General features: G+C 41.3%; 1 protein-coding gene across 2 annotated transcripts in view; it reads left to right on the top strand.

Moving 5' to 3' along the window:
- The window catches only part of LOC140199640 (bile salt export pump-like), a 92,282-nt gene that overhangs the window by 33,161 nt on the left and 45,982 nt on the right, over positions 1 to 13,139 (top strand). For both annotated transcript variants that reach the window (XM_072262059.1, XM_072262060.1), the window contains 5 exons: positions 638 to 809; positions 4,019 to 4,143; positions 5,341 to 5,515; positions 8,334 to 8,447; positions 8,534 to 8,644. In XM_072262059.1, the coding sequence (XP_072118160.1) occupies positions 638 to 809; positions 4,019 to 4,143; positions 5,341 to 5,515; positions 8,334 to 8,447; positions 8,534 to 8,644 (697 nt within the window). The remainder of the gene's footprint in view (positions 1 to 637; positions 810 to 4,018; positions 4,144 to 5,340; positions 5,516 to 8,333; positions 8,448 to 8,533; positions 8,645 to 13,139) is intronic.

Here is a 13,139-nt window from a genome sequence, read left to right as displayed (position 1 = left end):
GTTGTAATGTAGTCAAATTTTGCAACCATTCTGGGTGTTTTGTTACACCCTATTTTCCTTCTGTCTTTACAATAAAGCAGTTGGTGAATCTGTTGAATTCATTGCCATAGGTGGCTGTGGAGGCCAAGTCATTGGACATATTTAAGGCAGAGGCTGATAGATTCTTGATTAGTCAGAGAACGAAGGGATACGGGGAGAAGGCAGGAGATTGGGGATGAGAGGAAAAATGGATCAGCCATGATGAAATGGTGGAGCCAGCTCGATGGGCCAAATGGTCTAATTCTGCTCCTATATCTTATCGCCTCATGGTCCATAACACACAACTATCTCTAATGTTTTCAGAAAGGAGCTCTAAATTGTCTGATTGATTATAATACACATTTGAAAGAACTTAAATACATTGTATATCATTTCATCTCTACGATATGATTTCAGTTGAATTCTCTTTACATCAAGGTTCTATCATTAAATACTGCAAAGTATCAGTAGTTTTTGAGCTTTAATTAAACTCTGCGTTCACTGTGAAATTAGCCTTGGGGGGGGGAAAAAAAACCATTGTGGCAGCATTTTATATTCATTGTTCTCTAATCATAGAATTATGTGAATTTTTGACACAGGTATTCTTCCTCTCTTACAGTGACATTAATAAAATTAATGATGCTATCGCTGATCAAGTTGGGATTTTCATTCAACGTTTTGCAACTTTTGTTAGTGGATTTCTCCTAGGGTTTGTCAGTGGTTGGAAGCTTACGCTGGTTATCATTGCTGTCAGTCCCCTGATTGGAGTTGGAGCTGCTGTCATGGCATTGGTGAGGAAACAACTGTGTGTGCAAGGATTAACGCCATACCTGTGAAGTCAGATTACAATCACACATCAGTACCCAGCTCACCAATTTTTAGCCTGAGTAGACAAGCTTCAATGAGAATGACCCAGCAAATTGAAAAGAAATGTGATGCAATTCATGTGAATCAGAGGAACCTTAGCTGAGAAAATTTACCTTCCCCACAATGCTTTACTGTGTGGCACATTACAATCTGACTAAAATACAGTGGATTCCAGCTAATTGGGCCATCCGCTAATCAGGGCAGCTGCTTATTTGGGACAACTCTTAAAGAACAAAAACTGTTTGAGAAAATAGCCAGGATTTTCTTTGTTTATTTTTGCCATTATGCAGCTTAATTGAGGCAGGAGACTGTTGCCAAACAACTTCTGATAAGCACCAGTCACGTGCACTTGTGTGGCCATTAGACACTCCACTGTGCTTAGGGGGGACAGTTTTTATACGGCGTCAGTTACATGTGTTTGTGTTCAAAAAGCCGTGATTTTTGCTATTGATAGTTGGTGAGAAAGACTGTTTTGCTCAGTGTAGTTTCAAACACTCGGGCTTGAAGATACCAGAAACAAACAGGAGTGAAAATGAAACGATTTCTCTACTTCAACAAATTAGGAAACACAAACAATTTGAAGATATCAACAATCATCTTGAAAATAAAGATCTGGGGGATTCAATCATCGAAAGGATTGTTTGAAGAAAGTCCCTTACCCACACTTGGTGTCTGTGTTGATTTCGTTCATTTAGTCAATCAGAAGAACTTGGCTACATACACTGGATTAATTCCTCCATTGATAACTATTAGGAACTAATACACAGTTTTATAGTAGTATTCATGGTGTTCCAATTTGTTCAGTTTTTTTAATTTAAGTACATAATTTGTTACTCATTTAAAGAGTAGTTTGTCTTTCTTACACCTTTTTAACTATTTCCATGAAACTTCAGCTAATTGGAGCAGTCGTTTAACTGGGCCAAAATGTACTGGTCCCAATGTGTCCCAATTAACCGGAATCCACTGTATATGACTGAAGAGAAATCAGGGACTTACTCCAAGGTGAAAACGTCCACTATTTTTTTCCCCAGCTTCCTGAGAATTTGATGGGCTAGTACATCTAGGTATGTAGATCTTTTGGTGGCATCCAACCCTGTAAGATGGTCATTTGCTTACATGGACGCCATTTTGGTAGAACGGTATTTCATAACACAAAGGAGGTATGTTTTAGGATCAGTTAAAGGTGCCAGACCTAAAGCAAATCCCATACCATTGAAGCTGGTGCTGGGGACCTAGATCAGGTGGGTTCTCTTTAACTTGCATAAATATACCTCATACAGCCCCTAGCTGTGCCCTAACTGAAAGATCTGACAAAGGTCTTGCAAAAGCATAATTTCTTTCCCTTTATGTTTTAGCATCCTCAAAATGAAGACCCATGTTCTTGAAATAAAAATACCAAGCTTATATTCAGATCAGATATGGTACGGTAGAGCACTGGTTAGCACAATGCTCTACAGTACCAGCGACCTGGCGTTAGTTCCTGCTGTTGTCTGTAAGGACGTTGTACGTTCTCCCTGTGACCAGGTGGGTTTCCTCCCAGACTCCAGTTTCCTCTCACAGTCCAAAGTTAGTAGGTTATCAGTCATTGTAAATTGTCATGTGATTGGGATAGGGTTAAATCGGGGGTTGCTGGGTGACGTGGCTTGAAGTGCAGGAAGAGCCTTCTCCATGCTCCATGTATTTCAATAAATAAAATGAAATATAGGTATAGCCTGTCATTAAATATGAATGCTTCTGTTTAATTTAATCGCTTCTTTCACCTGGCCATCAACACTTTTTTTTACTTCAAAATATACTTCATTCAAAAATAAGTATATACAATAAACCATTCAATAACTTTCCATCCTTTACATACGTTTCCATTATAGTCAGTACATATCCGTATTTATAGCCACCCACGTGGCACTCCAGTCGTTCTGCTTACCATATCATTGTTGAGGGGTATACTCCCCGCCCCCCAACCCCTCCCACTCCCACGGGTGGAGAAACCTATACTGTGGTCCTTCCCCACCGGGCCCTTGCGGTGGCTGCACCGAGTTTCAGTGAGTCCCTCAGCATGTACTCCTGAAGCCGAGAATGTGCCAGTCGGCAGCATTCTCCCACGGACATCTCCATGTGCTGGTAGATCATCAAGTTTCGGGCTGACCAAAGAGTGTCTTTCACCGAGTTGATGATCTGCCAGCAGCACCGGATGTTGGTCTCCGTGTGCGTCACTGGGAACAGCCCGTAGATCAGAGAGTCCTCTGTTACACAGCTGCTGGGGATGAAGCGTGACACTAGTCCATCCATCCTCCTTCATACCCTCTTTGCAAACTGACAGTGTGCAAAGAGGTGGGTCACAGACTCCTCCTCACTGCAGTCCTCCCATGGCCATCAACACTTACTGGTTTGGTCCTTGGAAACCCCTATCTCTTCCCCAGTTTCATTCTGACATTAAGTTGACAGGTCTACATTTTCCTAGCTCCTTCCACACATAACGAATAATTGCAAATGTTGTCACGAATGGAATTGTTGAAAATTACTGAAAAAAATTAATGTTTTTCCTCAAGATTCCTGTGCAATTTGCTAAATTTCTTGACATTCTGTGCCATTGCTAAGAATGCCAGATTTGCATAATTGCTTTCACTGAAACAACAGTTGATTTTTTTTTTGTCAGTGTTGTTCTGGTAGAACTAAAAGTACTCTGTGTAGTGGCTACTCGAACAAACCAATGTTGCTGCTGGCAACCACGTGGGATGTTATCCCTGTATGATGTGCCCTCCAATCAATCCAGTCATAATGTTCCACAAAGTCGATGAAATGTATTCGATCCTTATTTTAGCAACTGGCAAAAAAAAAATGAGGCGACAAAACTAAGCATGATAGAACGGACAACAAAAGATATTCATATGACACCCGGCAGTCCCCAGAACAGAGCATGAATACGTGACTTATTCCCTTCATTTTTACCACGCCCCCCCACCCACGTGACTAGTTACCATAATGAACATAATAAACACCCAACACAGAATACAAAGCAGATAGAAAACAGATGCATGGCTCCTACAACTGTATGAAACTTGATGCCTAATGTATTTAATTATGGAGTAAAAAAAGTTTAAGAATTTCATGAAAAATTTCATTTTAATTACAGTCTATCTCAAAACTGACTGGTCTTGGATTGAAAGCTTATGCTAAAGCTGGTTCTGTAGCAGATGAAGTGCTTTCATCCATAAGAACAGTGGCTGCATTCAGTGGCGAGAAAAAAGAGGTGGAAAGGTCAGTTGCTATGATAAGGCTATCTATTGCCTATTAATTGAGCTATTAATTTTTAACAAAGATACAAGGTGATGATTCATGTGAGATCTAACATTTGGAAATGTGTTTTAATTGGCTACAGACCTTAAGGTATAGGTTCAGATACTAAGTCATAAAAAAATTAATGACTGACAAAAGGTCTACCACTTGTTTCTGAGTTTCTGTACTGCATTGTGGGAAACCACTGTTTTTTTAATAATAATTTTTATAAGATTTGTACTTTTTACTAAAGTTGTAGTTTAATCATTTGGACTTTTTAACAAAATCATGTATTTTTCACAAGTGTATGGTGGTTCATCCCCACTCACTGGCAGAAAGTGGTATAGCAGTTAAAATAATGGTTATCACTTTCACAAGGGTCCACAGATGCTGGAGATCCAAAGCAACACACACAAAATGCTGGAGGAACTCAGCAGGCCAGGCTGCATCTCTGGAAAAGAGTAAATTGTCAATGTTTCGGGTCGAGACCCTCTTCAGGACTAATAAAAGCTCTGAAGAAGGGTCTTGGCCCAAGACCTCAACTGTTTATTCTTTTCATTGATGCTGCCTGACCTGGTGAATTTCTCCAGTGTTTTGTGTGTGTTGGCTTGTCCCCTTTCTCATTTTTCATTGACTAAGTATTAGCACATTACCCACGTAATGTAATTATATAATTATTGATTAGTTTATTTAATCTAAGGAATTTCCCTTATCTCAAATATAAAGGTGAATTTTTCAGAGGCGCCATCTTTTCTTTTATCTTCACATTATTTACTGCTCAGCCACCTCTTGGCTTCATTTCTCAGCTCTTTATTTAGTTTGCTTAATATTTGTATGTTCGCTTGTACTTTGAAATAAACAATCGTTACAAATTTAGACTGCTCATCATTCATGACTCCCAGAAGAACATTAAGGATCAGAAAATAAACAGAGAGCCAACAGTATGTTAGGAAATAGAAATAAATTCTATAAAATAAAATATGTGTCAATAAAATTATGATTCAGTCATTCTGAGTCCCTCAGAAATGTGCTAATTAAAGATCATCACCACTCACCTACGTGACTGATGACACAATGACTCATATATTTAACAGCATAGAAATATAATGTACTGAGAAAGGTAAACCATTACCTAGTTATACTTTGTGTAATACCTATTATTACTAAATTTATATACAGATACGACAAAAACTTGGTGTTTGCTCAACGCTGGGGCATTAGGAAAGGGATCATCATGGGAGTTTTCACAGGCTACGTATGGATGATAATCTTTTGTTGCTATGCTCTAGCATTCTGGTACGGATCTCAGTTGGTTATAGAACTGAATGAATATACTCCTGGTGGTCTTTTACAGGTATGATTATAGCAAACCTTTGATCATAAATGTATATTTAATTAAATGCAGGAAATTGAAAGAAACATTTTTGGACTTGAAATGTAATATTGACTATACTTCTGCCTGAATCAAATGACTAGGAGTGCAGTTAACTAGTATAGTGTATATTGTATTTCAAGTCCAAAAATTAGTTAATGAAACTTGTACAAGACCAATAAAGAGGCATTGTGTATAAATCACCCTGATTTTGGTTTTATGCAAGTGTCTACGTACTTTTATATTATTTTAATCACTTTAAAATTAGTTACTTTCTTGTTAGTTTTGAGGTGGACCATGATGTTACACTATTTAATTGACTCCATAGGTGTTTCTGATTTCAAAATCATGAATTCATTTGTGGGTTACTTTGAATTCAGGCTGCAACCTGTCACATCCAGTCTCTCAGAGCTAAAACTCAAAGTGAATTTTATTATCAAAGTACATATATGTCACCAGAAACAATCCTGAGGCTCATCTTCTTGTGGGAATACGGTGGAGTTGGCACAGTAGCGTGGTGGTTAGCACAACGCTTCACAGCACAGGCAGCCCGAGTTCCATTCCCGCAGCTGTCTGTAAGTATGTTCTCCCTTGAGAAACCACGTAGGTTTCCTCCGGGTGCTCTGTTTTCCTTCCATAGTCCAAAGACATACCGGTTGGTCGGTTAATTGGTCATTGTAAATCGTCCCGGGATTAGGCTACGATTGAATTGGGGAATTGCTGGGCAGTGTGGCATGAAGGGCCAGAAAGACCTACTTGGTGCTGTTTCTCAATAAATAAATAAATAAGATCTATAGGATCATAGCCTTGCCAGAATCAATGAAAGGCCACCCAACTTAGAGTGTTCAACCAGAGTACAGAAGACAACAAACTGTGCAAATACAAAAAGAAGAAGTAGTAATGATAGTAAATAAACATCAAGAACGTGAGATGAAGAGTCCCTGAAAGTGAGTCCATAGTCAAGTCAAGTCAAGTCACTTTTTATTGTCCTTTCAACCATAACTGCTGGTAGAGAACATAGTAAAAATGAGACAACGTTTTCCAGGACCATGGTGCTACATAAAAGAATACAAAACTACACTGAACTATGTAAGAAAAAAAACACAAAAACTACACTAGACTACAGACCTATCCAGGACTGCATAAAGTGCACAAAACAGTGCAGGCATTACAATAAATAATAAACAAGACAGTAGGCACAGTAGAGGGTATAGTAGGTTGGTGTCAGTCCGGGCTCTGGGTATTGAGGAGTCTGATGGCGGGCTCTGGGTATTGAGGAGTCTGATGGCTTGGGGGAAGAAACTGTTACATAGTCTGGTCATGAGAGCCGGAATGCTTCGGTACCTTTTGCCAGATGGCAGGAGGGAGAAGAGTTTATAAGAGGGGTGTGTGGGGTCCTTCATAATGCTGTTTGCTTTACGGATGCATTGTGTGGTGTAAATGTCTGTAATGGCGGGAGGAGAGACCCCAATGATCTTCTCAGCTGACCTCACTATCCGCTGCAGGGTCTTGTGATCCGAGATGGTGCAATTCCCAAACCAGGCAGTGAAGTAGCTGCTCGGGTTGCTCTCAATACAACCTCTGTAGAATGTGGTGAGGATGGGGGGTGGGAGATGGACTTTTCTCAGCCTTCGCAGAAAGTAGAGACGCTGCTGGGCTTTCTTTGCTATGGAGGTAGTGCTGAGGGACCAGGTGAGATTCTCCACCAGGTGAATAGGTTGATGGGGCAAGTGAAGTTAAGCGAAGATATCGCCTTTGGTTCAAGAGCCTGATATTTGAGGTGTAGTAACTGTTCCTGAACCTGCTGGAGTGAGGCCAGAGGGTCCTGTACCTTCTTCCTGATGGCAGCAGCGAGAGGAGAGTATGTTGTGGGTGGTAGGGCATGTCCTGATGATGAATGCTGCTTTCCTGTGACAGCGTTTCATGTGCAGGTGATCAGGAAGCACTGGATGCGACAGGCATTGGTTAACTTGAGAATGCAAACCAAAGTCTAAACCAGGCACCTGTTATATTGGATCCTGTTCGAAACCTAACATCAGCCAGAAAAAAATACACACTACGCATATTCTGATCAGATTTTGTAGTTTGCCATGGGTTAACCAGCAATCCTTCCAGAAACAGATAAATAAAAGTTATTAGAAAAATGATATGTAACCTCTTTATTCTGCCATGAAGACTGTGTGCCTTGGTGGCCTGGTGAAAATATTGCAAACTGCTACCGACCCAGGTTAACTTCCCCACGGGAATTAGCAATGGACCAGATGGACAATAGAGCCGTCCAAATATTCTAGTGTCCTCGTTCGAGACCCAATCAACGTCTGTAGATTCCAGAGATGAACAGTGCATCACTCTTTGCAGGGTATTTGGAATTCCTCCCTGTGGAATGTGTGGGGTTTCTCTGGGTCCTCCAGCTTCCTCCCACAGTCCAAAGACGTATCGGGTAGGTGTATTGGTCATTGTAAATTGTCCCGTGATTAGGTTGGGGGGGTGGAGGAGAGGAGGCATGGCTTGAAGGGCCGGAACGGCCTACTCCGTGCTGTATTGATAAACTTAAATAAAAAAATACAATTAACAACTGAGCCTACTTTTTGGCCAGGTTATGACACTATACTAACTGAGCCTACTTTTTGGCCAGGTTATGACACTATACTAATTCCCCTCTGAACGAATTTGTTAATGTGATGTTTAGAATTCAAAAGATTTTTGAGGTCATTGTTGAGATTGATTTCCCTGTATTTTAAAAGATTGTATGCCACAACTGGATTTAAAGTGAACTGAGAATGTTTTTTCTTTGTCTCAGGTGTTCCTGGGGGTTCTGGTGGCTGCTATGAATCTTGGCCAAGCTTCACCTTGTTTGGAAGCTTTTGCATCTGGCCGTGGTGCGGCTGTGAAAATATTTGAAGCTATAGACCGGGTGAGTTAAAGAAAACAGTGAAGGCACAAGCCAAGGCACAGGACTCAACAGGCAAGTGTAATGGATGTTATGCCTCTTCACTTTAGGAACCCGAGATTGACTGCATGTCAGAAGAAGGATACAAACTGTGTAAAGTGAAAGGTGATATTGAATTCCACAATGTGACTTTCAATTATCCCTCCAGGCCAGAAGTAAAGGTACACAGATTGTCATCTAAAAATGTTATTTATTTATTTAAATAGAATGTCAAAAAGATTTGCAAGAGGTTTCAGCATTATTCTGATAGTACCAGATTTAAAGAATCAATGAGATGATACAAGAAGTTGTTTGAAATATTACAGCTTTTAGTTCCCTTCATCCTCAACACTGGTGCCCTTCTCCCCAACCACCCCACCACTCCTGGGCTGTGTGCTGAGCCGATTGCTCTACACTCTGTTCACACATGATTTCACAGCCAAACATCTGAGCAGTCGCATCGTCAAGTTCGCCAATGACGTGACAGTGGTGGGGCTCATCACCAACAACCTACTGATTGGAAGTGGAAGAGCCCAAGGCCTGGTGCTGGGCAAGCAACCTCTTCCTTGGTGTCACTGATTCCGGAACAGTTTCTTCCCTTCTCCCATCCAATTTTTGAATGGATATTGAACCCATGAACACTACCTCACTACTTTCTTTTTTTTTTTGCACTACTTATTTAATTTAACTAATATATATATATAATATATTCATTCATTCATTCATTCAGGTGCCTTGCCGTTCGGCGTGGGCGATCATGTCTCTCCATCCATCACGGTCCCTGACCCTCCGAATTGTAGTTGTTGTCTCCCCTGTTTCTAACCATGATGTTATTCCATCTATTATTTTCATTCTCTGTCTGCCTATGCTTCTTTTTCCTTCCAGCTTTCCAGTTGTAACTAAATGTTCTAATGTCTCTTTTCGCATGATGTGTCCAAAGAATTTTGATTGCTGTTTTCTGATTTTTCTTAAAGTAATGTACGTTTTGTTTTCGTTCTCTGTAAAACTTCTTCATTGATTATCCTGTCCGTATATGTTATGCATAGCATTCTTCTGAGGAACAACATCTCTGCTGCATTGATTCTTTTTCCCATTGCATTTGTGATGGTCCATGACTCGCAGCCGTACATCAATATAGGAAGAATGTAGCAGCTGAGAGTTCTAAGGCGGATGTCAATTGTTATTTTCTTGTTCGTTAGGATGTTTCTCATTTCTGTAAATGCTTGCTATTATGTCTGTTTTGCATTTGCCATCAGATGTTACCCATGATCCAAGGTACTTGAAGTTGTGAACTTGTTTCAGGATTTCATTTCCCAATACGATCCTACAGTTTGGGATATCACGTTTCTTTAATATTACCATTACTTCAATTTTCTTTTTGTTTAAGGTTAGGCCAAGTCTTTCGCTCTCTCTGTTGACGGTAGATACTTATTGAATAGAATATGCAACAGTGACAATGTACCAGAAGATCTTTTAGAGAGAGTTTTCATTGCACTGCCAAAGAAACCAGGTGCAACGGTGTGCGGACAACACAGAACAATTAGTTTAATGAGCCACCTCACAAAAATTCAACTTAGAATCATCATGCTCAGAATAAGAAACAAAATTAAACCAGCGATCAGTGAAGAATAGTGTGGCTTTGTTGAAGGCAAGGGAACATCAAACGCCACTTATATTCTCAGGAATATTATCGAAAGGTCAACAGAAGTACAACAAGACCTATACATCTGTTTCATTGACTACACAAAAGTCTTGGACACAGTGAAACACCAAGTCATCATGAAAGTACTTAAAGATATTAATATGGACGGAAAAGATCTAACAATAATCAGGAATCTCTACTGGCAACAAAATGCAGCCATACGGATAGACAACAAGGCTGGTGAATATCAGCCAATAAAGTGAGGAGTCAGACAGGGTTGTGTTCTATCACCAGACCTGTTCTCCCTGTACAGTGAAAACATCATGAGAATCATACAAAACCTACCTGGAATAAGTATCGGAGGATACAATATCAACAACTTCCGCTATGCAGATGATACAGTACTGATAGCAAACAGTGAAGTAAATTTACAGGAACTAGTATCTACCATCAACACAGAGAGCGAAAGACTTGGCCTAACCTTAAACAAAAAGAAAACTGAAGTAATGGTAATATATATATATTGTTCTGAATATGTGTATATATATATATATATATATATATATATATATATATATATATATATATATATTGTTCTGCTGCTGCAAAGTCAGCAAATTTCATGACAGACAGCTTACCGATGATACCTGATGATGATTCTGATCCTGAAACAAGACAAGTGAGATGCTTATCAACTTCAGGAGAACTCACAGTCCTGACTCTTGAATCTTAGAGTTAGACAGCATGGAAACAGGCACTTTGACCAATCTCCCATGTGGACCAAGTTGCCAAACCGAGCTTGTCCCATTTGCTGGCCTATGGCCCATAGTCCTCAAAGCACTTCCTATCCATGTAACTGTCCAAATATCTTTCTTGTACCCATCACAACCACTTCCTCCAGCAGCTTGTTCCATTTGCTCACCAACCTCTCTGTACAGAAGATTACCCCTCAGGTCCCTTTTAAATCTTTCTCCATTCCATTTAAACATACGCCCTCTAGTTTTGAACTCCCCTACCCTGGAGAGAAGACTTCAGCTACTCACTCAATCAACAATACCGTGCAAACGAACACCTTTGGAATATATGTGTGTATATATCACGCTAGAGTGCCTAAGACTTTTGCACAATACTGTATTTGTCGATGTGGAGCAGAGAGTGAGCTTGTAAATCTGGCGTGTACAAAGGACATTGGGAGTGATGAGGGTGGAGCGCCTTGGGATGGGTCTGGTACTGGTAGCAGAAATGGGTGCTGGGGCGGGTGCAGACACACCCAGCACTGAGACACCAGGCAAAGTCATTGGATTCCAAACGATTGGTTTATTGATCATTACAGAATGTCCGTCTGGTGCTTCCTGCTCCCTGCCCTCTCCCTTCCCTTTTTCTCAACCATGATTCCCCTCTCCCTGACCCCTACCCACTCTCAGTCCATAACAGAGACCCATATCAGAATCAGGTTTATCATCACTCACATATGCCATGATTTTTTTTGCAGCAGTAGTACAGTGCAAGACATAAAATTACTACAGTACTGTGCAAATGTCCTAGGCATCCTAGCTATGTATATGTGCCTAAGACTTTTGCACAGTATTGTATGCCTCCCCGCCCCCCCCCCCCACATGATTTTGTGTCTTGTAAAAATACCTTTCCCTTTTCTTCGGTTCCGCTGAATCTGATCCCAGAATGAGGCTTTCCTATCCAGGGCATCGGAGATGTTCTCCTCCTTCAAAAAACAGGGCTTCCCTTCCTCCAGCATTGCTGGTGCCCTCACCCACATCTCACACATTTCCTGGATATCCATGCTCACCCCATCTTCCCACTGCCTTAACAGTTACAGAGTTCCTCTTGTCCTTACCTGCCACCCCAATAAGCCTCCATATCTAGCACATCAGCCTCCACAACTTCTGCCATCTCCAAAGGGATCCTAGCACCAAACACATCCTACCTCACCCCTCCCAACTCTCCGCTTTCCACAGGGATCACTCCTTCTGTGATTCCCTTGTCCCTTTGTCCCTCCCCACTAATCTCCCTCACGGCATTCATCTCTGCAAGCAGCCCAAGTGCTACACCTGCCGGTTCACCTCCCCCCTCACCTCCTTTCAGGGCCCCAAACAGACCTTCCAGGTGAAGCAACACTTCTGGTGGGGTCAGCTATTGTTTCCTGTGCTCCTGATGTGGTCTCCCCTACAATGGCGTCACAAACTGGGGTCTGCTTCATCGAGCACCTCCACTCCATCTGTCAAAAAGTGGAACTAACCGGCAGCCAAACACTCTGATTCCCATTTCCATTCCAACATGTCGGTCCATGGCCTCCTGTTGTGCCACAATGAGGCCACCCTCAGGATGGAGGAGCAACACTTTATGTTCCGTCTGGGTAGCCTCCAACTTTATGGAATGAGTATCGATTTCTCCTTCCAGTAAAAAAAATTATCTCCCCTCCCTCCCCTCTTCTATTTGCCACTCTGGTCTTCTCACCTGCCTATCACTTACCCTGGCATACCCTCCTACTTTCCTCTCTCCTATGGTCCACTCTCCTCTCCTAACAGATAGCTTCCTCTTCAGCCCTTTACCTTTCCTATCCACCTGGCTTCACCTGTCAACTTCTAGCTAGCCTCTTTCCACTCCCCCCCCCCCCACCTTTTTATTCTGGCATCGTTCCCTTTCCTTCTCAGTCCTGAAGAAAGGTCTCAGCCCAAAATGTTGACTGTTTGTTCATTTCCATAGATGCTGCATGACCTGCTGAGTTCCTCCAGCATTTTGTGTGTGTTGTTTTCTCTTGGGCATCATTGTTGATTACATGCAGAGGAGTGGCCTATGAAGTTGAGTAGAATAAGCCAATGACTTTGAACTTTAAATGACCTTCATGCACTCTCCATTGCCATTGTCACCATAAGAGTGGACACTGTCTCCTTCATTTGCTAAAAGAATGGATCCTTTCAAAATACCTCAAGAAATCTCTGTTGTCCCAGGTGGTCTAATGAAGACTGCATCCACCACAAGGCTGCATTCTTTGTATTGATTTTCAGAAAAAAATCCGT

The sequence above is a fragment of the Mobula birostris genome, chromosome 6, assembly GCF_030028105.1.
Source record: "Mobula birostris isolate sMobBir1 chromosome 6, sMobBir1.hap1, whole genome shotgun sequence".
Lineage (NCBI taxonomy): Eukaryota > Metazoa > Chordata > Chondrichthyes > Myliobatiformes > Myliobatidae > Mobula > Mobula birostris.
Note: the sequence above shows the minus strand (reverse complement) of the source record. Positions and strands in the feature narration are given on the sequence as shown.